This window comes from Oryzias latipes, chromosome 13, assembly GCF_002234675.1.
Source record: "Oryzias latipes chromosome 13, ASM223467v1".
Taxonomy (NCBI): domain Eukaryota; kingdom Metazoa; phylum Chordata; class Actinopteri; order Beloniformes; family Adrianichthyidae; genus Oryzias; species Oryzias latipes.
Genome location: NC_019871.2, coordinates 21,822,463 through 21,849,625, shown reverse-complemented (window position 1 = coordinate 21,849,625; position 27,163 = coordinate 21,822,463). Strand labels below are relative to the sequence as shown.

At 40.2% G+C, this 27,163-nt stretch overlaps 1 protein-coding gene across 3 annotated transcripts in view; it reads right to left on the bottom strand.

Moving 5' to 3' along the window:
* The window catches only part of inppl1 (inositol polyphosphate phosphatase like 1), a 35,167-nt gene extending 11,378 nt beyond the window's left edge, over nt 1–23,789 (bottom strand). For 2 of the 3 annotated variants that reach the window (XM_023961492.1, XM_023961494.1), the window contains exons 1-14: nt 23,279–23,789; nt 11,931–11,994; nt 11,336–11,483; nt 10,296–10,377; nt 8,077–8,223; nt 7,069–7,159; nt 5,451–5,540; nt 4,712–4,810; nt 2,972–3,122; nt 2,626–2,732; nt 2,277–2,379; nt 1,951–2,147; nt 887–1,004; nt 632–728 (exon numbers count right to left, since the gene is read on the bottom strand). In XM_023961492.1, the coding sequence (XP_023817260.1) occupies nt 632–728; nt 887–1,004; nt 1,951–2,147; nt 2,277–2,379; nt 2,626–2,732; nt 2,972–3,122; nt 4,712–4,810; nt 5,451–5,540; nt 7,069–7,159; nt 8,077–8,223; nt 10,296–10,377; nt 11,336–11,483; nt 11,931–11,994; nt 23,279–23,460 (1,676 nt within the window). In that variant the 5' untranslated portion in view covers nt 23,461–23,789. The remainder of the gene's footprint in view (nt 1–631; nt 729–886; nt 1,005–1,950; nt 2,148–2,276; nt 2,380–2,625; nt 2,733–2,971; nt 3,123–4,711; nt 4,811–5,450; nt 5,541–7,068; nt 7,160–8,076; nt 8,224–10,295; nt 10,378–11,335; nt 11,484–11,930; nt 11,995–23,278) is intronic. The other variant, XM_023961493.1, reaches the window with a different exon arrangement.
* Nucleotides 23,790–27,163: the final 3,374 nt, after the last annotated feature.

The following is a 27,163-nucleotide window of genomic DNA, read 5'->3' as shown; positions in this document are numbered from 1 at the left end:
CTATAAATTAGGACTTAAACACTGTCCATATAACCTAACCTGACAGAATCAAATTTAAAAGGATTTATGACAGAGTAACAAGCAAACATATGTTTTCTATGCAACTGTAATTGTCACTTTCAAAAGTTATAATAAATAAATAAATTAGTTGTTTAACATTAAGGAGTAGTTACGTGTATGTTTCATTACATTTAGTTACATGTATAAGTTATATCCGGCCCTTTGAGGACAGCTGCTATACTGATGTGGCCCTCGGTGGAAATGAGTTTGACACCCCTGCCTTAGTGAGTCAACTGCAACAGCAAACCTTGACTTTCACCTTTAAGTGAAAACTATTCCATTCAAGCTCAGCAGGTGGCAGTCATCCTTAAAAACACAGTGAAAAGCTTGGAGAAGTCCAGAAGAGAAAGTAAAAATGAAAAAAACAAAACTCCATTTAAATATTTATATTTAAAAAAGAGCACATTACCAAGCTCATGTCTGATCATGAAATAAGGCAGTAATATTGAGGTAAACCCCAGCAGAAGTTGTGCTGCGTTAACTGAATGCACCATGTGGGGCTTTCCTGACCAAGACGTTGCTGTGGAAATGTGAACATGACGCTGCATTGGTGTGGACCGTCAGCAGGTACCTGCCAATCTTCTCGTTCCCCGAAGTCAAGTGACAGTTCACAAAGCCAAACGATGTCCCGTTAAACATAAACGACACACCCACTGCTCCTTTGTTACCTAGACATCCATCAAAATAAACACAGACACACATCAGTTTGTGTAAAAATTTTCAGACACATACATTAAATTAGTAGAAAATTCACAGATGTGGGATTACCGGACTATTATCTGGGGTTCTTAGGGGAAAGTAAAGACTAACAGGGAGTGTCAGTTACCCAAAGTGTTGGCGATGCCCGTCTTGACACTAGACATCCCCACATGGCTGATGCGGTTCTCGTGCTCTGGTTTCACCAACACAGCCAGCTTGATGTTCCACAGTGTTTGGATAGCGATCTGCAGGAACAAGACAAGCTGTGGTCAGCACTTTTACTTTTAAACAAATAATGCACGCTTAGTTCTCCTAAAGCCTTAGTCACAACTGCCCTTAGAAGTGGATAGGTGGTCTATACTAAACATCAAGGTCGTAGATCGCTCAGTGAGCCGTAGAGCAGGTATGCTCATTAACATTGTTGTCAATGGGCAGGTTATCGGTAACATTTATACAACACATAAGGCTAAGTAAAGGTAAAGTAATGAGACGCAGGCTTGTTGCATGGATTTTTCATCTTTTCAACCCTCCCCAAATCATGCAGACTGTACAAAGAGCCGGGTAGTGCTGTTCATGTGATAAGTTTTTGTTCCTTGCTTGCAGCCTGATTGTAAAAAAATTAAGAGATTAGACAATCAGAGTGTAGTTTGTGTGGGCGTCCTACGAGCACTGACACATCCCGTGCATGCAGCATTCACGTAGGGTCAGCAAGGAGCCAGTACTCACGCCTTACTAATGACTACAGTGTGGCGTTCACCGTACGACAGGATCAAGCGTACGTCATACATGCCTGCAACTTAAATTATCTTTACAAATACTTTACGCCACACTTACCACACGCATGGCCACGGTAAGCTGGCGTAAATTATCTTTACAAATACTTTACGCCACACTTACCACATGCATGGCCACGGTAAGCTCCATTTTCGTGACGCCTCTTGAGGTGGCTTTACGAGCCTTAAGGGAACTGCAGGACACACCTGAATATGCAGCCGCTCTACTCAACAACCTTACACGGGCCCGGACAACCCAAAAACCCGCAGCACTTTTTCTGGGTCAACGCCCCATAAGGGTGTATGTGACTAAGGCTTTAAGCTTTTGTGCACATATAAACCACAGTCTGCTCTGTTTTCCATCCTCATCCCATGACAGGCTTACAGTAGTCCTTCAACATTCATCATCTTTTCTCACCGGTTTATAATCCAGTTCAGTCTGCTCCTTTAATGCGACACGCAGCGACTCCACCCACTCCCTATCACACACAGAGTTCTCCTGGCTTCCAAACACGTACAGGTCGTGAGGAATGGTCACCGCCATCTCGTCCAGAGTTTTCCCAAGGCCGCGGCACAACATCCATGATGCCACAGACTTGGGTGCAGGTACAGACCCTGCAGACCCACAGCAAAATTTTAATGAAACAGCTTCATGCACATACTTCATGTTTTGTTCTTTTCTGTATAAAACATCAATATCTAATCTATTAAATTGCGTTGACAGGACAAGCTTGTGCATCTAACCCATATTCCAGGTGCCGATGAAGATAGAAATCATGTCCGGTTCATCCTGGTTGGAATGCTTGTTTTTCATGAGCTGCAGCAGCTGACAAAACGCCTCTCTCTTCTGAAAGACAGAGACAGGAAACACCTCTTACAGCATAATGGAGACATTTCAAAACAAATAGCTGTTTCAATTCTTTACAAGCATCTTAATAGTCACAAAAAGACCCTGAAACACAAACAAATCTCAGGTTTTTCAATTAGTTTAATAACCTGTTTAAATGTAAGTTTTTTCATGGTTTCTAATGTTTCTTTAAATGATGGAATGACAACCAAATCCCCCCATATGTTACTGTTTTAAAAGACCTACCTTTGCACTGGCAAAGACAAAGTCTTTCCTCTGGCTCTTGTCTTTCTCTTTCTCAAACACGATGCCAAGCTTATTCTGGACCCGCTGGGACTTGATCAGCTGACGTACTGAGATGGAAACAGATGAGAAAAGACATAAAAAACAAAAACATTTTTTAAGCAAAATGTGCGATACAGATCAGATGTTGTGGAAACAGAACCACCACATACCTGGGAAATCCCAACATACAACAGGTTAACTGGTTCTGAACACTAATATCATATTTCATACATAAATGACTAATAGGGTGAGATTTCTCCTCATTATTAATGTGAAAGCAGCGCAAATACTTTTGTTTACTCCTTACTTTTGTCATGTGTGAATGTGGTCCAGTCCTCCTGATTGTCCTTGACCTTCTTCATCACCACCAGCCTCCCTCCTTCCACATCCACAGACAAAGTGTACTTCTGACTCTTTCCTATTTTGGTCAGCTCTGCCAGGTACACATCCAGCTTCACCTGTGAGACACACAATGCAATGGTTGCTCCTCAGACGCTTAAGGTACACGCACTGGTTTGGTGTAAAAGCACAAAACAGTAAAATGTCTCTGACGGTGAAGTGAGAGGTCGTAAAGATCCACCATTAAATGTATTTTATAGACCCACTCCAATCCTCTTTTGATTTGTTTTTAACCAAAATCAAAACTCAGTGTCATTTTCTAGGTCATAGTTTCTGCAGAGCGGCAGTACCGGTAGTCAGCGGCATTAGAAATTCACCTGTGAGTTGTGGTCGGGACTGTTGGCGTGGACCAACCCCCGCCTCCTTCCCATCACTCTCCAGCTATCTTACAGCCCCTCACGCACCCAATCTAAGATTACTGGTGCAACAAAAATGGCAAGCATAATTGGAGCTATCCAGCTGTAGAGTTTGGAGCCATATGCCAGCTCTGACGAGGAAAACAAAGACGTACATGGATCTAGTCATCTACAATTGGATGCATCACAATGGAGGAGAGCAGGGAGCTTGTGACCTGCCCACCGACCAAAAAGCTTTCTTTTGTCTGCCTGAGTCACAATGATTTGAATAAAGAAATAATCAGAAATGCAATTTTGAACTTAAATTTTTTAGTAAATGTCCTCCATCATCAAAAAAATACCACAAAAACATATAAAAAAACAAAAACAAAAATTTTCATTGTTGTGGGTCTAAAAAGCAAAAAATGTGTCGCTTTTCTGGTTTCTGTGCATCATTTTCTTCCCTCTTTTTGTTTAAATTTAATTAAAAAAATCTATACTAAGAGTTGCAAAAACTTACAAAGGAATCTCTCACTTTCAATCATTACAGTATGACTGTAAGACTGTTTGTGGGTAAACATTTCTCTTCCTGAACAACAGGAAATGACTAAACTCATGCCAGGATGATTCAGACTGAGTTATCAGCTAATATTCAACCTCACTTATTTGCTCTTTCCTTCACTCTGGGCTCCAGCCCATTTAAAGTTCATCTATTTTCTGTTATGTGAGGCTCCAAGTTCAGCTTTTGTCTCCCGACTAGAATGTTCCTAATATTTCTCATTGAAACTATTTTTCCATTCTCTATGGAAAAATGCCATAAACCACTGAGGCATCAGCTGTGAGGAACAAACCTTCAGTGACAAAAGCAATCATCAGCTTAAATTTAAAGTTGCTTAAAACCCTTGTGCTATCTTAGATGACCCCACCCTTACATTGACGTGTTCTCCCTACCATGACAAAGGTGGATAAAGGTGGAAAGATTTCATGTAATCCATGGACACCAGTGAAGATCACAAATCATTGAAGAAAAAAGGTTCAGAGCACTGTCTAGTGGGTCTAGATGACCCAACTCCCAACGTTAAAGTGCCTAGGATAGCACAAGGGTTACTGATCTTTAAGATTCTGTTTACTGAAAAAAAAAAAATATATGACTCAATCCTGCACCAGCAGAATCTATAAAACATTTTTCATGAGCGCTTCAGAGCATTTTAGTGGGATATAAGTATTTTGCAAGATACAGAGCTCCACCCCCACACGCAGATTACTACTAATGAAGCGCACAAGCGTGCACGTGTGAGTTTGTACGTGTTTACCTCAAAAGCCTGAACAGGAATGGCTTTGCTGTGACGCATGGAGAAAGGAGGAGGAGAGCAGGGGGAGGACAAGCTCATGTCCTGTAGTGCTTTCAGAGCCTGAAGGGACAAAGAGAAAGTGTGTGAGTGTGGGGGAGTGGACAAACAATATGAGAAAGAGCATAAGGAAACACAAGAGGCTGCAAAAGGACAGGGCATCGGTGAAAGAAGGGAAAATGCACTGTCATGGTCAGCTCTAATGGGTTTAACGTCAGCATTTCCTTTGAGAATCAGGGAAGGAAGACCTATTTTCATCACATGTCCAGACATGCAGCTTCCCTGCACTGGAGGCCATCTCCCCCAGAGCCCACTGAAGACTTCCATGTGATGCTCTGCAGTCTCAAGTGTGTGTTTAACAAAGAAACAACTTCAAATGTCTTCAACTTAAACCAATCAAAGCTTTGATCAAGAATCCCTCTGGAGCTGACAGCATGTTTCCAGCTAAACTGGAGAAAGAAGTCAACCTAAAGGGAATAGATGAAGAATATAGAGAAATAACTTTAAATAATGTGAAATGCTGAAGAAATCAGTAGAGCCCGTTAAAGTGGAACACCAAGGATCCAAATGGGGATAAACAAAGGTTCGGAAATAGATGGTAAAATAATGCTAAAGCCCAAAAATCAAAACACAGCAAAGCGGCCTAGAAAAAGCAGAAAAAGCAAAGAGAATGGAAAACACTCAGACTAAGGATGAAGTATACCTTTTTCTCGATGGAAGACAACAGGTCTTTCAGAATTGCCAACTTTGTCACCAAGTTTTCCAACTCCTGGTCTCCACCCTGGTTCACTGACTGATGGATTAAGACAGACACACAGAAGCCACTGCTGTGAGAACATGGCAATTAAAGAGGTCAACTAAAATGTCACTTCAAACAATTTCTCTATAGTAATTACAGAGAGACAAAAAGTGTTTGTTAGTAAGGATTATGAGTTTGGTCTGTAATGTTCATCATAGAAACACTTACACTGTGAGAGACAGAACGTAAAAAAAGAATTCAGGTAATCACATTGTTTGATTTTTAAATAATTTATTTGTTTGACGTTGCAGAAAATAAGAATTTATCTCCAACAAACAAACAAACAAAAGATCTGTCCCTAAGAAGTTCTTGTACCCTCCACTTGTTACCTGTTTTAATATCAACTTTTTGAAGTGGTTATCTGGATAAAAGACACCTGTCAACACCCTGAAACAGTCAGACTGAAACCCCTCCACCATGACCAAGACCAAAGAGCTGTCAAAGGACACCAAGAACAAGATTGTTCACCTGAACAAGACTGGGATGAACCAATCTACAATAAGGAAGCAGCTTGGTGAGAAGAGATCAGCTGTTAGAGACATTATTAGAAAATGAAAGACATACAAGATCACTGACAATCTCCCTCCACCTGGAGCTCCAAGGACGATATTAATGGTCTTGAGGTGGAAACATCATGCTTTGGGGCTGGTTTTCTACAAAGTGGATAGGACAACTGATCTGTATAAAGGAAATGAGAAATGGATCCATATTTGCTGGGATTTTGGTCAAAAACGTCCACCCATCATTAAAAAAATTGAAAATGAAACATGGCTGGATCTTCCAGCGTGACAATGATCCCAAACACATCACCCAGGTAACAAAGGAGTGTCTACGTAAAAAGCATTTCAAGGTTCTGGAGTGTTCTAGCCTTTAGACCACAATCCAAAAAAGAATCTGCAAAGGGAGTGTAATGTCAGTGTTGCCCAACAACAGCCCCAAAACATCACTGCTTTTGAGAAGATCCGATTGGAAGAATGGACCAAAATAGCAGACACAGACCTACTAAAGACCTGCCAGAAACCTTTGACCTCGGTCATTGAGACCAGGGTTACATGAGAAAGCATTAGGGTAAACTTTTGTTATATTTTCTCCTCATTTATACAAATGATTTATTTAAAGACCAAACAATGTGATTTCCTGGATTTGTTTTTACACTCTGTCAGAGTGGAAGTTTATTTAAGATGAACATTACAGACCAAACTCATCTCTTTAGGTGGGACTACTTGCAAATATTTTATTCTACTTCTCCCGGAGACAAACACTTTATTTAAATAAGCTATTTTCTCTTTAAATGAGTAAGTCTGGAACTCATCTTTACATAAATATGTATTGATCACTTATGGAAGGACTTGCTTTGGTTCTTTTATTTTGCCATAGGAAATTAATGTTTGAAGCTGCCCAAATTTTACCAATTTTTTTTTAGCATTTTATAAGCTACTAATCTGTATTTATGTAAAAAAAAAAAAAAAAACATTCACCGAAAGTTAAATCATAGATATACAGACAAATGTGTCATCCTTACCTGCTGAATCATCTTTGAGACCATGAATGCACTCTGCTGATCAAATACTTTTGATAGGATCTCCAGTCCACAAAGGACTTTATCCACTTCCCTGGTTAAAGAACAAAAAAACTTTACCATGCAAAATCAAGTTTTTGAACTTTTAAGTGTTTTATAATGTTGATTTCTCACAAAAAAAACAACAAAAAAACAGCAACCCCAAGGCAGTATTTCGATCCATTCACGTGTTTCGGAGCGTCCCTCTAAAAACCTGCCTTATGAGCGCCCGCCCCTCCCAATCCAGAAAAACGAGCTGGTCCTCACAAACTGACGTAGATTATTCAGGAACAGCCCCTTCCAGGAAGCGTCTGTGCTGCCAGCACTGCCTCCAGGCTAACACACACACACACCCACACACACACCCCCACACACACACACACACACACACGCACACACACACACACACTTTCTCTGCTGAGCTAGCGGTGATCAGCAAAAACGCTTTTGTAAGGCTCTACAATACGCATATTGGTCTTTGCAAAAGTTTGGTTGTTGTGTGTTTTCGTGGGCGAAACGCAGACACACTGAGGAGGTTGACGTCATGAAATGGACGACACTAACTCGGAAAGAAACCCAGTGCCTCAGAGATCAAGTCGTCTTACTTCCAGGTAAGAAACTTTACTGCGAAAGTAACTCATATTTTATTGAAAAATCCTCCTTAAGTAATATATTATGAAATAAATGGATATAGTTTACTCTGAAAGGCTTGAGAAAAACATAGAATATAGACCTTTTAAGACGTTATGTCATCATCTTAATCTGCAAATAAAACTTAATACATTCCTGAACAATGGTCAAGTCTATTTTAAAGTGACCCTATTTAAGTTAAATATTTTTTTAGTGAATCGTTTTGTTAATTCAAATCCACTTGCTGCTTGTCATAATTTTTGAGTTTCAAACTTGAACCTTTGTGACCAAAAGCCTGAGGAAACAGGAAACACTGCATACTCAGAAAACCATAAAGCTTACCCATTAAGCCTCTTGCAGGAGGAAACTAGTGTTTTGTTGAGATGAGGCAGGGAGGAGGCTCCCTGTTTGACTGCTTCCAGGTCCAACGCGTAGCTGCCCTTCAGGTAATCATGGGAGATGGTGCTCAGGCCATTAGCTGCTGGACTGCTAAAGCAAAACCAGAATCAGTCCAGTGAGCTGTCATTACCACAGGAGGACATGAAAACAATGAAAACCGGGGGGATTTCATGTTGAACTCAAGCCAGTTTGTACAGCCACTTCCTGGATGCACAAACACTAAAACAATAGCAAACACAGCAATAATGCTGCAACACCTTACAAGTTGAGACTTCTCCACAGTTTAACTTGAAGCCTTTTGGGTTTTATCGTTGTGTTTACAGATTGCAACATCTGCTATTTTGTCTGTTTTCCTGCACATTTGCTGGACTGTTTGGCTTTTAGGTCAATACTGTTAATGCTCACATAAAACCTTAGTCACAACCGTCCTCACGTATGAATACAAGCCATCTGCAGGCAAAAAATGTGCAAACCTGTACGGGACTTACAGGTGGCCTGCACAAAATATCAAGAAAGTGGAGCAGTCTGTCAGCCCTTATAGAGAAAATCTACATACACATTTATTCTGCGGGCATGCGGCGGTCGTAGTGAACACATATACAACATGTATGGGTAAGTAAGAGAGAAGTAAGTGAGATGCAGGTGTGTCATTCATAATTTGCATCTTTGTAACCCCCCCAAATCATCCAGAATCTGCAAGGAGCCCATTAGTGCTGTTAATGTCATAAGTGTGTGCACCTTGTATGCAGCCTGACTGTTAGAAATGAGGAAATTAGACAATCAGAATGTAGTTTGTGTGGACATTCTTTAGGTGTCATATCGACACTTACATATCACGTACACATCCCATGCGTGCAGCATTCATGCAGAGGCAGTAAAAGGCCAGTACTCGCATTTACTAAGGACTAAAGTGTGGCATAAGGACACCGTAGGACCACACTCACATGTTCATCACAAGTGTGTGCAACTTACTTTAGCTTTACCAATACACAATAATGGTACATTCCATTTTCACAACATTCCTTAAGGTGGCCGTATCACCTTAAGGGAACTGAAAGACACACACCTTAACATGCAGCCGCTCCTCTCTATGACCCAAAAACCTGCAGCACCTTTTCTGGGTTAACTCCTCATGCAGATGCAATGTGACAATGGCTTAAATGTCCTAAAATGATCAGATCTTGTCAGTGAAAACAGGATGTTTTCAGACTTCTTAACCGGCTCAGAGAGAGCTGACAGACATTACAGCAGATTCAGCTGCTTTTCTCCAGCTTCTGGCAAATTTAGACTTTAGGTTGTCAGGGTAATGTTTTTAGCTCAGTACAACATTTGTTTTTCTCTTAGGAGGAAAACACCCAGGATAGCATGCAGAAGAAAATAAAGTTGGTTTAATGAGTTTTCAGCTTCAATTTGTTTTTCTCTCCTTCTATAAACTACTTTAAATAGACATGAGTTCCAATAAAAATCTCCAGAGTAAATCTTGGTAAATCTTTCATTTGGTTTTTGTCACATTCAGTGTTAGTTTTAAAGACTCAAGTGATATTTGAATGTAAAAATAAAACAGATGCATCTTTCTATTACACTTCCTGCCTTTTGCTCTTCTTCCATCCTTTTAAGAAAATGTAATGAGTCATGTCTGCACAGAGTGCAGGTATTTTCCACCACAGATTTCATGCTTCTCAAAGACCTCATTTTCTACTTCAAGGCCTTTTCGTTTTTTCTGGCTTTTCTAAAAGTACAAATGAGCGTTTGCTCCTGTCTAACAGGTTGTTTTTCTTTAACAGGACATGTTTCTCTGAGAAAAATGACATTATTATACACGCTGATGCACATCGAATGCTGTGTGACTACAGCAGCACCTCATCCAAGCTCTGCATCATCTGCGGTTTGCATCAGGATGTGGCACACTGTCATCACGACAAAGAGGGGAAACCTTTGTTCACCAGCTTTATGTTATATATGATTTAAAATTGTGTATGTTTGTTAATATTTAAAAACAGAATGAAACCAAAAAGATTCAGGGGCGGGTTTTTGTTTGCATCCATGCTGTCATTTGGTTGGTTTAACACCTCTTGGTGTCAAGTCAATCGGGTGGTTTGTGATTCCTGCTTGCATAACTTTAAGCAAGACTCGATGAACTGATTCATCAGCAGACTTTGTACCTCTCAGTGGGCGTTTCTGGTCCAGGGGAGGTGGAGGTGGAGGCAGAGCGAGGAGGAAGCGGCGGCTTCTCATCTTCTCCATCTTCCAGTCAGAGAAAATGAGGGTCAGGATGTTACAGGCAGAATCACTCTGTGCCATTGACTGTATATGAGAACTGAACTGAGTGACCCCTCCCCTCTGGCATTCAAAACAGGAAGTACCTGCTGGCTCCAAGAAGCCAAAATCCATAGACCTCTATAGAGAAATAAACAGCTACTACCCAGTCATCCTATTTGTCAGAAAAACCATTCTTGCTCTGATACATTTTTATCAACATTTTCTTGATAATCCTAATTTTTTCATGATATTTTTTTTACTGTAGTTCAAGTTATTCAAGCTATGAACTGAACAATCAGAAGCCTAAATAAAAGTAGGTTGTGTCTGCTGGCCCCCACGTCCAGCGTTCAAAATTTGGAATTTAGGGATCGACCCATAAAAGGTGCAGGTATTTGTTATTTTGACATGTGTTGGCATCAGCCATGTTTTATTCAGATGGTTATTTTGGCTCAGATGTAGCTGTGCCGCTCCGTCTCCAGCATTGTCCCGCCCATTCGCCATCTGATCAGTTACACCAACCATGCACAAATAAGAGGCAGACCCAAAGAGACTTTTAGTGCAGATGAAGATTGGCTACAGAATTCAGCTCGCGGCCCTTCTGACTACTAATAATCGGCATCAGTCCTAAAAAAAAAACATATCAGTTGATCTCAAGTTTGATAGACAGATTTTTTATAGCCCGCTTTCAAGTGGTAGAGGAGTGGATTTCGAACAAGCTCCTGATTGGCAAGAGTGGTCGCCATGGAAATGATGACTCGGACCAACCATTATTTACAGAATGGGTCTGGCCATGAATAGGCGATCGTAACACGAAAAATATGGTGACTGAATTAACTTCATTTTGTTAGAGCCAGTAGTAAACCTTTTTCTACGGGTGACGTAAAACTCCCTCACTCCAGTTCTCATATAAAGTCAATGCTCTGTCTGTGTTTGGGTCAGATACCTGAGTAGTCCCTGTCGTCTGAGACCGCCATCTCCTCCCGCTCCACGGGGAACAGCAGCGTGGTGACCAGACCCTGGCTGGGATTGAGGTACAACGATATCAGCTCTGGCAGCGTCTTAAACCTCTTGGGCTGCACACCCTGAGATGTCTGAACACAAAGGACAGCCAAAAAGTGATGACCACAGCAAATCAGCCTCTGACAACAAACAGTTGGGATCACTGGTGGCCTCCATTGTTCTACAGTTATGTTGTGTAAGCAAGCGCAGTCCAGCAGGCTAAATATAAGTCAAACCAGGAAGAACAGCTTTGATAAACACTGCAGGGCCTGGAAAGTCAATTAATTTTTTCATCGAGGCTCAAAAATCGCACAACACTAAGAGAGGCAGAGTGACAGACAGCTGCTGAGGAGGTTCCAGGGTTTGACTGCAGTTGGCAGTGGAGGAGACTTGACAGCTGTTGAGCACGAGGCCCAAACGGGCTGCTGTTGATGTGTGTGCGCGAGTGCATTACTAAGAGCTGTGCGCCAACAAATGCATTTCCAACCGCCAGCTGGAGCAAATGCATTAGCGAGGAAGCACAGGCTTCACTTGGGTACCTGCACGGCCAGAAATCCCTCATCGTCTGGCAGGATCCTGTAGGTGTGGACGTGCTTCTGGAAGCTGCAGAGGAAGACACATGGAGAGGAAGAGGGAACGCAGAGTTCAGTGGAAGCAAGCGGAGAAGAAAACGACACAAGACAAGAACATTTGAACAATTTTAATCATCCCCTTTGGTGTTTGTCTTCTGTTAGAAAGAAGTATGTGTCACTGTGTGTGTAGGGGTGTAGACAGTGTAGGGAGCGTCAACCTGTTGCTGTCTATCCCAACTATGAGCACGTGCTTTCTCCTTACAGTAAGCAGTGGAATATCATGTAAAAAAAAAGGCCAAACAAAAGAGGTTAAAAAAAAGAAAACAAGCCGCAACATTTCAGACACATAAAAACTTTGACGGAGTCATCAAGTATGTTATGGTTAATGTGTTTGGAGGCAGATTGTGAATTCTCTTTATGACCGTGAAACACGGGCGGCTGTTGTTTTCCCTTCCAATCACAGATCAATGCCCTGACATTGTGACTGAACGCCTGCAGCATTAAGCTGAAGTGTAATAATGATTTACATGCCAGCCCCCTAATGCTGGTCTACCCCAGTGCTCTGAAAATGTTCACTTTGCCAGGCAAATACTGTGGCTTTACTCTGCCGTCCTGCTGGTGCGTTTGTGTGGGTTCAGACGTGCAGGCGTTGGGATGGCCTTCAAAACACAATATTTAGACAACGCCTCAACTTCCATGTTGATGCTGCTCTCATTGGCACCATGAACGTACACAGATGCATCCTGGGAATAAACCAGTTCATCATGTCTTGTCTGGCAGGAAATGATCTAACACTGCAACTTAAACAGGTTTGAGTGGGTTCTAGGGATGCAACGTGTTTCATAAAACAACAACAACAACAAAAACACACACACAAAAAAAAGAAGAAGAAGAAGAAGAAGAAGAAAAACCTTTCAGTTAGCTAATTCTAAAGCGCGGTTTGACTGGGGCGCCCAAATTTTTTTTGCTTTTTCTTTGTCCTGTCCTGCAAATGAACACACAGATTGCAGCCGAGTACCTCTAGTGATGGACATGTTTTGCTTTTACAATCGAGGTTGTCTGTTGCTCTTCGAGTGCGTTAATATAAACCTCCTTTGTAATAAATGTGAGCCGCTCAGACAGGACAAGGGGGGAGGGAGGAGGGTGGGGGTTGATAATACTGTGTGCTTCCTGAAATGTTCTTGATCACATTCTACGCTTCAGTACAAGCGGGTAGCCCGACCCGGCAGGTACCCAGGGCCCCCACCTGAAAGACAGATGCAAAGGAACAACCACTCACAATGTACTAGAACCCCACCGTTGGAACAGAGCAGGAGGACACTCCCCAACAGCCCCCCAGCCGAGGGGCAAAGGGAACAAAGAACGAGCAGGGCAGGGGTCCTAACCAGGGGTGGCTGCCCCTACTCCCTAGGTGTCCCAGGCCCAGGTCCAATGCCCAAGACATACACCAGTGCCCAGACGAGAGACACACCACCTCCAGGCGGTCCTGAGCCCCCCCTGCCCTCACCCCCAGAAGCGAGCCAAAGCCTCCCACGACCAGCCCACACTGCAACCCCAACAGCCAGCCCATCAGGCCCGATATGGGGTGGCCGGTAGAATAAAAAGTAAAATAAAAAAAAGGCCTCTAATTATACTTTTTCCCTCCCCTGACTAATGTGAGACAGCGTTGCTGTTCACACTGAGGGACACTTAGCTTTTATATTGACATGGAGAGTCACTTTGCTTCACCTTTCTACCAGAGGACGCATGCTTACTGGAGTCAGCAGAACAGCCAATTTAAATATAAGACAAAAACATTGATTTAACAAGCTGAGAAACTAACGGAGGGATGTTAACCTTTCTCCGCCAAAGCCAACAATCAAACAACAAATCAAACAAAAGCAAGCTTTTATGGAAACTTTACAACTTTTTTTTTCCAGTACACTGCAAACTATTTGATACTTGCAAAGATTTCATCCAAGATATTGTACCAGGTTTTCAGCTGTTCTAACTTCTCTTTGCTCTACACCTTTTTAAGCTTTTCTCGAAGTCACCAAAGACTAGAATTTTTTATTTGGTCTCATTAAGAGTTAGGATCTAGAAATAAGGAAATTATTACTAAGATAAGTCAAAAATCCTTTTGCTCCATACTCTTGACAATAGAAAAACTTGAAAAAAACTTAAATTGTACTGAAATTTTTGGTTGAGCTGTGCATATCAGCGTGTCCATCTCTAATCAGTTATGCAACTCTGAGCAGACAGCTACATCCTCTTTAGAGTGCAATATTTTGTTTGTGATGACACAGGTGGAGTTGCTGTAGCTCCTTTCCTGGTACCAGTCCTGCACGGATGTTGAGGAGAATCCCCCATGTTTCTCTGAGTCATCAGTAACATGAAAGGCATTGTAACCGCACTGCTATAGGTGCAACACACACGTTTGGTTTTATCACAGCATAAAGAGACTGAACAGTCAAAAACTATTCATGTTAAAATCTTTTTTTAAATCTGAAAACAGTATGTATCTAATATTTAAACACTATCAGAAAAAGTCATACTCTGATTAAACTGGTGTTTTTAACGTGTTCTTGTGGCATTTTTGCTGCTGATGAAGGACAATTATTAAGAAAATTAAGCTTAAAAATGCATTTCAGAGCATTTTTTTCTTCAATTCATTGTAAATCAGGAGAAGACAAAAAAATGAAGTCAGAAAAAGATTGTGTTTGTGACGTTTGTAGAGAATACACAGCGCAGGCCACAAGCTCCATGCTCCAATCTATTCTGATGCATCCACTTGTAGACAAATAGATCCATGTACGTCTTTGTTTTCCTTGTCTGAGCTGGAATCTGACTCAAAACTGTACGGCTGGATGGCTCTGATATTGCTCAGAATTTATTTTGCACTGGTAACGTTAGGTTGGGTGTGTGAGGGGCTGTAAACTAGTGGGAGAGTGTGTAAACACATATGTTAGGAAGGGGGTGAATTTCAAAGAACTCCTGTTGCTCTGCAGAAACTATGTCCTAGAAAACAACACAGATCTTTTTTTATTTGGGCTAAAAAGTGCACAATCGTGGCTAAAAGACCACTGGGAACGCTTCAAAATAGATTAAACGGTGGTTGGAGTAGGACTTTAAACCATAAACCTTTTTTTTTTTTTTTTTTACAATGCTGTCTGCTAAAATGATTCCTCTGCTACAGAACCCATAAATGGGCGTCACTGCTGTGTACAGTAAACACTGGGGTTTGTGTGTGTGTGTGGCTTCCTGCTGATGTTCTTTACAGATCGGTGGAGTAAATACTATTGTTTCAGTAGCTGTAGAGTTGGAAAGAGGAGGGACAGAAAGAAGGAGCATGTGGTTTGTTGTGGGAAAATGTTCACTGAAAGCATAGAGAACAAAAATCTTGTTAACAATAAGCCTGTGCTGAGGGCACTGTCGGCCCCGGGGCCTTCCTCCGTCCTCTTGGATTAGAGATTCAACACCTCTTCTCCTGTCCTTCCAAAGAATACACACAACTTTTAAACTTCTTTGCCGTAAGCCTCTCATCCAGCTGAATTTCTGGTGGTTGTTGTTAGACTCCTGCAGCAGAAGGCTTACTTTGCCTGCTTACACACAGGTGATGTATGTGCACCTGGTGCACTACAAACACAATTTCACAGAAATACACCAAAATAGTCAGAATTATGCAAAAAGAGTTTTGTTTTTCAAATTTTAACTTACAGGAAGTGAAAGTCTGTACTTCAGACCAACTTATGGGTCCAGAGTTTATTTGGAAACACTTCCTTAACACAACTTTGTCTCCAACGTTCCAAAGCAGGAAGTCAATGTGATCATGAGTGCAAGCGTAGAAAAACTAAGTATGTTTGATGTGTGTTTATGTGTCTGCAGATACACAAGTTAGTCTGTATATAGGTTTCTGGTTATTACATTTGATATGAGACAAAACTAACTTACTACTAGGACTTGCAATTTGCCATATTAGCGCTCAATGTTGCGATGATGATATAACTTACCATACATGAACAAATAGCAAAACAACTAAATACATAATTTACATTTCACTGCAACAGTTTAAATCAGTCAACATAACTTAAATTACACTCCAAATGACCTTATTCCTACTTGACAAATTGGAAGTGTGTGGGATAAGAGGATAAGCGCTAATTTGGGTCAAAAGCTATTTAACGGAAAGAAAACAATTAGTCAAGATTGATGAATTTACATCAGAAGCCAAAGGCATAAGTTGTGGTGTCCCACAAGGATCAATTCTTGGCCCAAGGCTATTCAATATTTACATAAATGATATATTCAATGTTTCAAAGCATTTGTAACTATACTGTTCTACAGACAATCATAGGGAAGTTATGAGTGTGGTGAACAGAGTTAAACAAAATAAAGTCATGGATGGATTACAACAAATTATCTTTGAACCTACATAAAACTAAAGTGATGTTTTTTTTGTAATTACAATGCCAATACTGAGCTCTCCATTAAAATAAATATTGTCTCAATTCAAAGTGTTACATCAGAAACATGCAAACTAAAGTTTCAAAAAGTATTTCAATAATATATAAATCTAAACATATATTACAATACTAAAGTACAGTAGACTTTTATTGTATAGCCTCTTAATATTAACATATTTCACCAACTGTAGAGAAATATTGTGGAATAATTATAGGAGTTCACTACATCATCTTTTTTTACTTTAAAAACGAGCCATCAGAATTGTACATAAAGGCGGCTATCTTGATCATACAATTTATTTGATCAATCCAGACTTTAAAAATCGTTTGACCTTGTTGATTTTTACGCCGCACAACTGCTATACAGACCTAGTTGGAAATCATTAACATCCAAAAATAGTTCTTAGAAAATGAAGGAGGCTACAAACTGAGGGAACTTGAATATTAAATTGATAAGAAACCCAAAGAAAAGTTTCTGTCCTTGGCACTTTACTTTGGAACATGTAAAGTAATGAGCTTCTTCCACTATTGTCTTCTGTGCTCTTTTGTTTCAGACCACCTAACACTATTACCATAATCAATTTTTTGTGGTCAAACAGACAAAGTTTTAAAGGGATTGAAATATAACCTTTCGTTGCCTGAAGGGATTCTCAGATTTCTTCATTGAAGCCTTTTTACAAATGAAAGTAATTCCTCCAGTTCCTCTAAGTATAGAAGTCAGGAATTTAGAACGGAAATATTCACACAAGATAGTTTTATGAAAATTATAATTGCATTTATTATTTAAGATAAATCGATGCTTTACAGGATAGTGACCGTTTACCTGACAGGTTACTATAAAATCTTAAGCACTAAGAAGAAAAGCCAAATCAAGTTGCATGCATTGCGACGGAAATTAGTAAAATGAGTACTCATTACAGAAATGAGTAAAAAGCTTTGATTTTACACACATTTCAGGGCTCCAGACTAACTTTTTTCACTAGGAGCACTGTGGCCCCTAAATGAAAATTTTAGGGGCACAACCTGAAAATTTAGGGGCGCATACCATAAATCAACATGCAAACCAGATCTTCTAATTTCCACTGTATTATAAATACACTAAATAAAATAAATAAAGTAAATAAATACTTTAATTATAGATGCAAAAATTACAATCTGCTTTTTCAAATTCAGTGTCAGATTTTATTCTGCACTTTTGAAGATGCAACAAGAAGGTAAACTGACAGCAGCATCGCTGTCATGACAGAAAAAAATAGTAAACAAAATACCATAAATTTAGAATAAAAAAAGTTTTTAGTAACAAGTGATTACCGTAATAACCTTTCGGTCATTTCACAGTTAAGAACAATACTTAAATGTATGTAAACATTAGGGGATGGAAATTCATGTTGGCGACACCAAATAGGTTCAGCCAAGATGCACAATAATTTGAGATCACCCAGATGGACGTAACGCTGCACAGATCACCTGGTGTGAGACATATTTTTGTTTTTGCTCTAACATCACCTGTCAATCAAAACCAAAATATCACCAGAAAGGGGCGGAAGCAAGACCCCAACCTGAGCGAACGCAGCTGGAAATTTAGTACTGAACTGACTGAAAGCTGCCCTACAGACTACAAAACAATGCATTATGGGACATGCGTCCTGATGGGTTTTTGTAGTTCACTGATCAATTAAAATAATTTAAAATACCAACTGATTAAAAAAAGGCTACATACATCACAAAACATTGAAATAATTATAAAAGATGTAATATCACGGATCAAACTTAGGGGGAGAGGCATAATTATTAAATTGAATGTTAAGGACAACTCCAACTTCCTGTTGCAGCTTCGCCTTCATGCCCCCCCCCCCCCGGCGCTGGTTCATCTTAAACACGTCTATCGTTGCATTTTCCACACGTGTTTTAAGTGCGTCTAAGACTAAATCGTGTTGTCGCTCACACGTGTTTATGTTCGAGCCCCGTTAGTTGTCACGCATGTAGGTGTGGGACATTTATGCTCCTCAGCTGACCATCTCCCGCGGGAGCGGTGTGCTGTCGTTACAGCCGCGCATGAGAGCCGTGGTTTGCTTCGCGAGTTTGAGACCCCTGCTGTACACTCTGGCACTGGTATACTAGCCGCAGGTCGAAAGAACGAATCAATAGTTCGCTAGCTGTACATAGCTCAGACGCACATATCAGGTTGTGATGATTTGTCTCCGTTTCCTTCCCACAGACGTTAACGCGCACTCGATTATCTCTAGGCCCCGCCCCTCCACATATTTTAGCCACTTGCAGTGACTTTCCCTATTCTTCTCACACGCATTGGCCGCCTCAGGCATCACTCAATGACATGCGAGTGTGCGCTCGCGTGTGCTCCAGTCTCACGAGTGTGTGTGTGTCTGTCTGCGTGCGTGTGGGCTCGCGTCTCATTGATGATTTCATTGCTCATTTCATTGATCATTGACGGGCCGCTTCCACGTTTAATGAATAAAAAAATACGGAGGGTGGGGGAGGCAAATTTACTGGTCGCGCATGTGCGACTGGATGTAAAATTCAGTCGCACAGTCTCAAATTTTGGTCGCAAAATGCGAGCAAATGGTCGCAGTCTGGAGCCCTGCATTTTGTTTATGTCTTTCACAGTCAAAGGTCATCTTAACTCAATCTTGCTAGATTTATTTTAGATACAAAGTTTCTGTTGGCAAAAACCACAAATCACAATCTAAAGCTGAGGTTAAAGGAACAAACATATGGGCTCTGTGACACACATACAGTGTACAGCAGTCTGTCTATGCATACATTTAGATTTAAATGTTTTAAAGGGTAAAGATAATACTTCATCATGCAGATTAACCAGGCCATCACTGAAACACTGAATATGTTAATGAAAAATAAACCAAAGTAGGACCAATCCACCAAAGAGAAGTAACGGAGCTCGAGAAGCTAGAAAAAATATTGAGAGTGTCTTGCATGTGGGTGAGCAGAAGCCAAACATGATGCGACAAAACAATTTCCTCACGACTTTGCTGTTTATTTGAAACCGAGAACTGTCTCATCATTAATGGTTACTACACAGCCCTTTCTAAAGGAAAATCTTAAATAGAAAAAAATCAATTGTATATATCCATATAAATAACTGTTAATAATATCACAGAGCACCTTAGGAACATGAAAGTGGTGATCAGCAACCGTTTTGTAAACTCAAGGTTACAGTGGATGTGGAAGTTGTGAAGCACAAAAAGCTGACACTTAAAAAAAAAACACTTCACTAAGACATCTTCAATAATCCACTGCTCATCACAGAATGACTCCCACATGTGCGTTCCATGTGCTAACAGCTCAGCTGAAATGTGCATCTTTCAAGTTTAACTAATCAATTTTAATGTTGATTCGGTACAGAAGACCATATTTCAAATTAAAAAGAGTTACTTTGTGGTTTCAAAATGCTGTTTACTTTAGGTATAAAGGAGGCCCTCCTAATAACACACTTGATGTGGTTCATTTTGCCTATTCTCTTTTCTTTCTTAAGGAAATTTTTGTCTTTGAGCGATGTTTATGTTACTTTGTAAGCCCGTCTTTTTCTGCCTTTAAATTTACATTTGACAGCTACAGCTACTTAAAAAAGGAATGAATCACAAAGAAAGGAAAAGGATACTCATAAATCTTCAACGCTGAAAGTCTTTCAATATAAATCTACAACACAAAGAGTTTCTAGAAATCAGCTTTTGGTGTCCAATTATCACATAGACTGAAATATTTAAAGTTCCACTCCAACTACATGTTTATCTATTTTAAAAGCATTGCCAGTGGTCTTTTATGATTATGTCGTTTTTAGCCAAAATCAAAAAGCATGTGTCGTTTTTTCAAGATTTATTTTTTGCAGACTGGCAGGAATTCATATGAAATTTACTTCTGAGTTATGGGTGGGGCTACTGGAGCTGAAGTGACCCTCCACTGGTATCCCACTATCTCTTTGTTTACACTCTCCCGCGCTACCCCACGCTAACATTGGTGGTGTAACAAAAATGGTGAGCAATATCGGAGCTAATATTGCAGCCGTCCAGTTTTGAGCCAGATGCCAGCTCAGACGAGGAAAATAAAAAAATGCTAATGTGTCGATTTGTCTGCAAGTGGATGCATCAGAATGGAGTGCAGCGAGACTTCGGCCACTTTTCATTTCGGTTGCTGCATCACAACCGAGAGCATTTAAAAACGGCGGGTTTTTATCTGCTCCTGATCCCATCACAACTTAAATGAAGAAATACTCAGAAACGCAATTTTAATCACAAATTCTTTAATATATGTCCTCCATCATGAGTAAATGCTACAAAAACCTGTTTTAAAACACCTTTTTCACAAGAGTGGAGGGTCCTACTACATAATAAGTATATGATCCCAAAAGAGCTGTAGATCTGAGTGATGATTTTACTCCTCTCCCCCAAAAAAACAACTGAAAGGATCCAGAATTGAACAATACAGTACAAAGTTTCCACAACAGCAAACATAAAATGATGCACGGCTGAAGTACACAAACTATCAGCCACGCTGTGATTAGAGGTCTTTTATTTTTTTCTGTGAATCTATGTACAGTTTTGTGCAGGAGACACACGGTGGTGTTGTCTTTAAAAGCCAACACCCCTTTTCCACGGTTCATGGAACCTCTGTTAAATACTGTCAGTTCAGATTCTGACTGGATAAGAGAACTGGACTGAGTGACCCCCTCCCCCCTGGTGTTCCAAACAGGAAGTACCCGCTGGTCCAAGAAGCCAAAATCCCATAGACTCCTATGGAGAAATATACAGCTATTACTCAGTCATTCTATTTGTCAGAATAACCATTATTGCTCCAACACCTTTTTTAACATGCTCTTGCTTATCCTTTTTTCATATTTTTCTGTAGTTAAACCAACCAGATGCCCCAATAAAAGGCGGTGGCACCTCCTGGCCCCCATGTCCAACATTTAAAATGTGTGATTGACAGATTTCTAGATTTCGGATTTCAATTGTTTTTTTCCTCTTCATGGGTGAATTTGATTTGTCCCGTATGAGATGGGACAAATCAAGGCCCCCTCACAAAGATGAGGGGGCCTGCTCTCTCATACCTGGAGTAACATCCTCCAGAGAAAAATTGGACATCAAGGGGCCGAGTCACTTGTCAAAGTCTGACACGTGACTCCGCCTCAGTCACAACCATCTGTTTTTAAAGACGTCACACACTACCACCTGATGACGACTCTGATGAAGGCAGAAGTGATTCCGCCGAAACGTGTCAGGTATGTGGCAAACACAAACCTTGTCTGAGAAAAAATAACTTTAAGAACTCAGTTAACTTTGTAGACACAAAGAACTTTATTAAATTAAGCTCATTGGCCAAAGTGGTTACCATGGAGACCCCAACTCGGACCGATCACTGCTTCCTGACGTTGTCTGGCTCCTACATGACAACTGCCATATCGTGACAAAAAGGTGACGGAATTGTCTTCATTTTATTGGAAGTAAGTCGTTTTCTATGAGTGAACAAACACTCACTCTGTCCAGTTCTCATATACAGTCAATGGTTCCAACAACCACAACAAGAATGAAAAGGTGCAGTAAACTTCTCCTTTTTACATCTGTAAAAGGCTATTATTTCAAACTATCAAAAAGAAATCTGGATAAGAACCATTTTAATCATTATCTAAACATCTCTAAAAGTAAAAGAAGAATAATTTTAAGGTATATTTCTGGTCTTTTTTTGTAAATACAAAAGAAACAAAAAAGAAAAAGAGTTTCTGCCTCTTTAGCTTCTGTAAACAGACGATTCAACAAAACACTTTATAATGACCTGCTCCAACAAAAAATTGTTTTTGGTGTTTTTACATGCTATTGTTGAATATTTCTGATTATGGAGGTCATTTATTAAGAATATTAAGCTAAAAAATGACATTTCTAAGTATTTCTTTAATCGAATCGTTGTAAATCGGGAGCAGATGACAAAAAGCCATTTGAAAAAGATCGTATTCGGGATCATATGCTGGGTGGGCCACAATCTCTCTGCTCCGCTCCATTCTGATGCATCCACTTTTAGACAAATAGATACATGTACGTCTTTGTTTTCCTCGTCCAACCTGGCATTTGACTCAAAGCTGTACGGTTGGATAGCTCCAATATTGCTTACAATCTTTGTTGCACCGGTAATGTTGGTTAGGGGTGTGAGGGGCTGTAAGCTGGCAGGAGAGTGTGTAAACAGAGAGCTCTCAGCAACAGGAAGGGAGGCGGGGTTGTTCAACAGTCCTGGTCTACAACTCAGAAATGTAATTTCTGATGAACTTCTACTGCACTGCAGAAACTATGTCCTAGAAAATAACTTGTTTTTTTTATATATTGGTTTAAATGGCATAATCATAATTAAAAGAGCACTCAGAGCGCTTTTATAATTTATCAAAAGATGATCAGAGTGGATCTTTAAAGACATTACTTTAGTTTTTTTTTACCATTAAGGTTATGTATCTTTTATGTATTTTAATAGAATAAAATTGCTGAGCTTGAGGGGTCTAAACTATAAAACTATTACCATGTTTTTATGCTCATTTTTGTCTTTATGTGCACGGTTTATGTGACTCAGTCTGAGCCACCGTGAAGGGTTGTTTTCATTTGTTTCTGCAGCCAAGCCCTCTGGCTGAATGCAAATGTGTTTAGAAGAGCGTTGCTGCAGGGATCACCGCAAAGAGAGAGCCATGCAGCGGCTTGAAGGGCAGTTCCTCTCTCCCAGTCCCACTCACTTCCCTCTGGGGAAGTAAACAGTTTGATCCGGGGCTCGCGTTAAAACTTTTAGCCCGGTGTAGTGTGCATTTCAGAAGTTGAGAGCAAGCCGGCCTCACATTCAACCGTTAGAAAAGCAGAGGTTACTCACAGCACGCACAGCGCGTAAGCCCCGTTGACGCTCTCGCTGTCCCGCACCAGAAAGCTGCCGTCCCTCCCGGCTCGCGCGAGGAGTTCCTCGGCCGCGGCTCGACTTAGGTCCCGGTGATACCACATTGGAGGAGCGGGCCCCAACGGAGAAACCCCTCCGCTACTGCCACCTCCCCCGGCCATGGCCACAGCCCCTCAACCGGGTTTAATTCAAGCTGCTTCCCGTCTCCCCCCCTCAAAAGAAAATAAAATGCTCCCAGCTTTCCTCCAGACGAGAAAAAGTAGTCCGTACGGGAGGAAAGTTACTTCGGCCCGAACAACAGCAGGAGGAGGCGCGGAACCGAACGGCGCGCCTCTAGAATTTCATATTTAGCCTGAGAAACGCTGTTAGCGACATTTCCTTCAGTTCCTGAACGGCACACCACCACCCTGCTCTTTCGCTTCCCAGTCCCACGGAAACCAGGGTATGTAAATCCACACCGGAGAGCCCACATCCACGTCGGGGACGAGCAGCAGAAGAGCCAGAAATCCACTTCCTGTGGAGAATTTTTCAAAATAAAATAACACCCATTAAAATTGACGTCAAAACGCTTTATTTCAGAAAGCAGAGTATGTTTCCTTTGTGTTTTTTTTATTTTTAACTTGATGAACACAAATGGTACATAAAACACAGAAAACGTTGAAGAAAATATATCAGAAGTTCATTTCAGACTCTTTTAGCAATCCTCAGATTATAAATAAAACATCCTACCAACTCTGCTTGCAGCTGCTGCAGCAATTACCCGATTATTATCCTCTAAATCCCAGCATGGATGTTACTCCATGCAAATAGCACTCAATGTCTTCTCATTCACTTTTATACTTATGGATATATCTACTACAATACTACCAAGGCAGGGCTTTATGAAGTAGACACTTTTATAAATGAGTGCCCTTTCCTACTTGCAGAAGGACAAGGTGCCTGATAAACATGATCCGCAAATATTACTTTAAAAACTCTGTTAACCCAGAAGTAAGACTGTCAGTTTGACATAAAAATGAATACCAACTTTGGAGCCATCATGCACTTTACAGAGCTTTCAATTAATATTATAACCATACTTTAAATTGTTTTAGCTGTGACAAGAACACAGATTTTGACAAAAACAAAAATAACAATGATCCTGAATCTGTGACATGTAGAGCACATGTAATGGATTTTGTTTCATGTATTTATACTATAATTACAAATATGTCAATTAATAATTAGGAATGATTATTATGGCATAATTTACGTCTATGTGGATTTATCTATAATTTTTTTTTTTTACTTTTTCCAGTCAAGTCATGATTAATCATCCAAAGTTAAAATATGTATGTATAGAAACAGAGTTTTTTCTCTCTAGTATTTTTTTGTTTGCTTGAAATAAACCAATTTCAAATTCAGATCCAAAGTATTGGTACAAACTTGATCATGACCTACTTAGAAAAGTAAGCATTTCACATAGTAGGAAACATCTTTGTTTTTTACCACACTGTACATGTAATATAAAAAGAGTTAAAGACCAGTAAGAGTTCAAAATGATCAAAATTGCCTGAAGGCCTCTCATGTCCACATCTCAGTCAGTGTGTCTAGGCGGACAATACAATGACGTATAAATCCCCTTTGGCCAAAACTTTCCATTCATAAAGGTGAAAATTGTTAAATTGGTTTTGTTCTGTGATGTCAAATCCATCATTATTGCCACAGTTTTCCTGTGTTTTTCTCCAAGAACCTACAGCCCCCTCCAGAAGCTGCAACCATTTATCAACAAACCTGAAATGGGGTTATACAACCCCATTCTTCTCCAGACCACACACATTCATACATAAAGAGGTACTGCCAGCTTAGCAACCAAGCTGCCAGATGACAGGAAACTGACTGCCCGGTGTTTAAACATTTCTCATTACTCTGATTCAGCCTTTTTCTCTGCCCACAGTGTCTGGCTCCTGACACGTGGTGTGGAAATGCATGCATACAAAGAAAAAGGAGAGGTAGGAGACAGTGGGAGAGTCAGACAGGGTGGTGTGTGTTGCAATTGACCTCTGAGAAGCTTAGTATTTATAGAAGCAGGGTCTGCAGCCATGTAAGTGCTATTTTCGGATGTAGCATCATCCGTCCCTGTGTATAAGTTTACTTTTAAACACATTGATTTCCCTACAAATGTGAGCAAAGAGACAATATCACACAAAGACTTGTATGACAACAACTCTGAAAACCTCTGTTGCTGCTGCAGGTAGAGGATCATAAACTCCCTGCTCCACTCCATTCTGATGCATCCACAAGTAAATGAAGAGATCCAAGTAAGTCTTGTCTGAGCTGGCTCAGAACTGTACCGCTGGATGGTTTCAATATTTTAGTGGCACAGATAACGTTAGGTTGCGGGTGTGAGGGGCTGCAAGCTGGCTGGAGAGTTTGTAAACATAGAGGTCTCACCAACGGGCAAGGGAAGTGGGGGCGGGTTGATCTGCGCCAATAGTCCCACCCACAAGTCAGAGGTGAATTTCTAATGAACTCCTGTGGCTCTGCAGAAACCATGTACCAAAAAACAACACAGGTTTTTGGATTTATGTCTAAAAACGGCACAATCAGAATTAATGAACCACTGAGAACGCTTTAAAAATAGATCCAAAGATGACCAAAGTGAGTAAATAAATACTTTTATAAAATGTTAATCATCTGTGACACATAATTTGAGGCTCTGGTTTCTAATACTTTTTTCTAATACATCTTCTAATACTTTGAAAATGTGTTTCTTCAATCCTACAGGTTCCAGAGTCAGTTTTCTTTTTACAGATTGAAATCTTAAACAAAAATGGAAGATATAAACTGATGACACAACTCTTTCAAAACATAAAACAAATGTGTTTGGTGTGCTTAAAAAAACCTATTCAGGAACACTCGAGTCCTTGATTGACTTGGAATTTTCTGTAAATAACTGAATGTATTTTCAGTGGTGAACTGGATTAACTTGAGATGTTCGTAGATGCTGTGGTCAGAGTTTCTTAGAGATGAGGGATTTCTTGTTCTGACTCAATGCCTTTAAAGCAAAAAAGATCTATTAATCATTAAAGGAGATTCTTTTATTTCGCTTTATATGTTTGTTCTATGGTCAAACTTTGTCAAAAGTCTTTTATATAACTTTTATATAGCTATGCTGTTGTAGAGCGTAGCTATAAAATAAATTAAGAAACATTTTCTGTACTGCATTTTTAACCCAAAAAGCAAACTTCTTTGTTTTTAACACACTTTGGGTCACATTTAGCTTCAGGTGTTCATTTTCCTTTTGTTCTGTTTCAGGCCTGTGGAAAAACTTTGATCTCAAGACTCCCACGAGCTGCAAATCATTTTACGTATTCCACAACACAGCCTGCCTTGAAGACAGGAAGAACTTTAAGGGAACTTTTGTTCATTGGAATTCACACCAAATAGGAAAAGCTTTCATGCAAATAACAATGTCCCTAACTTGAAGTGTAACTTTAGAGGTGAACAGTTTGACAACTTTGCTCCAAAAGCTCTCCTAAATTCAAATGTTATGATTCCCACGAGAAAATGTCCAGTTTTACAACTTAAAAGCAAAAAAAACAGACGTTGTTCCACTTCTCTAAGAGGAAACTTGTAATCCTAGATGTCCCAACCTTTTGCTATGGAGTTGCATGGAAACATGGTGGATGCAGGGGGAACAGACAGAAAAGGCTGGGCTAAAGGATGCAGCATAGGCTTGAAGCACTGATTCAACAACTGAGGGACTTTGATACAAAAACAACAGAAAAGTACTTTGTTACGTTGTCTGTCTGTTAGAGAATAAAGTACATTAGAAAACAATAAATGTTTTTGAACAGATAAAAAATATTTTCAAGGTATTCT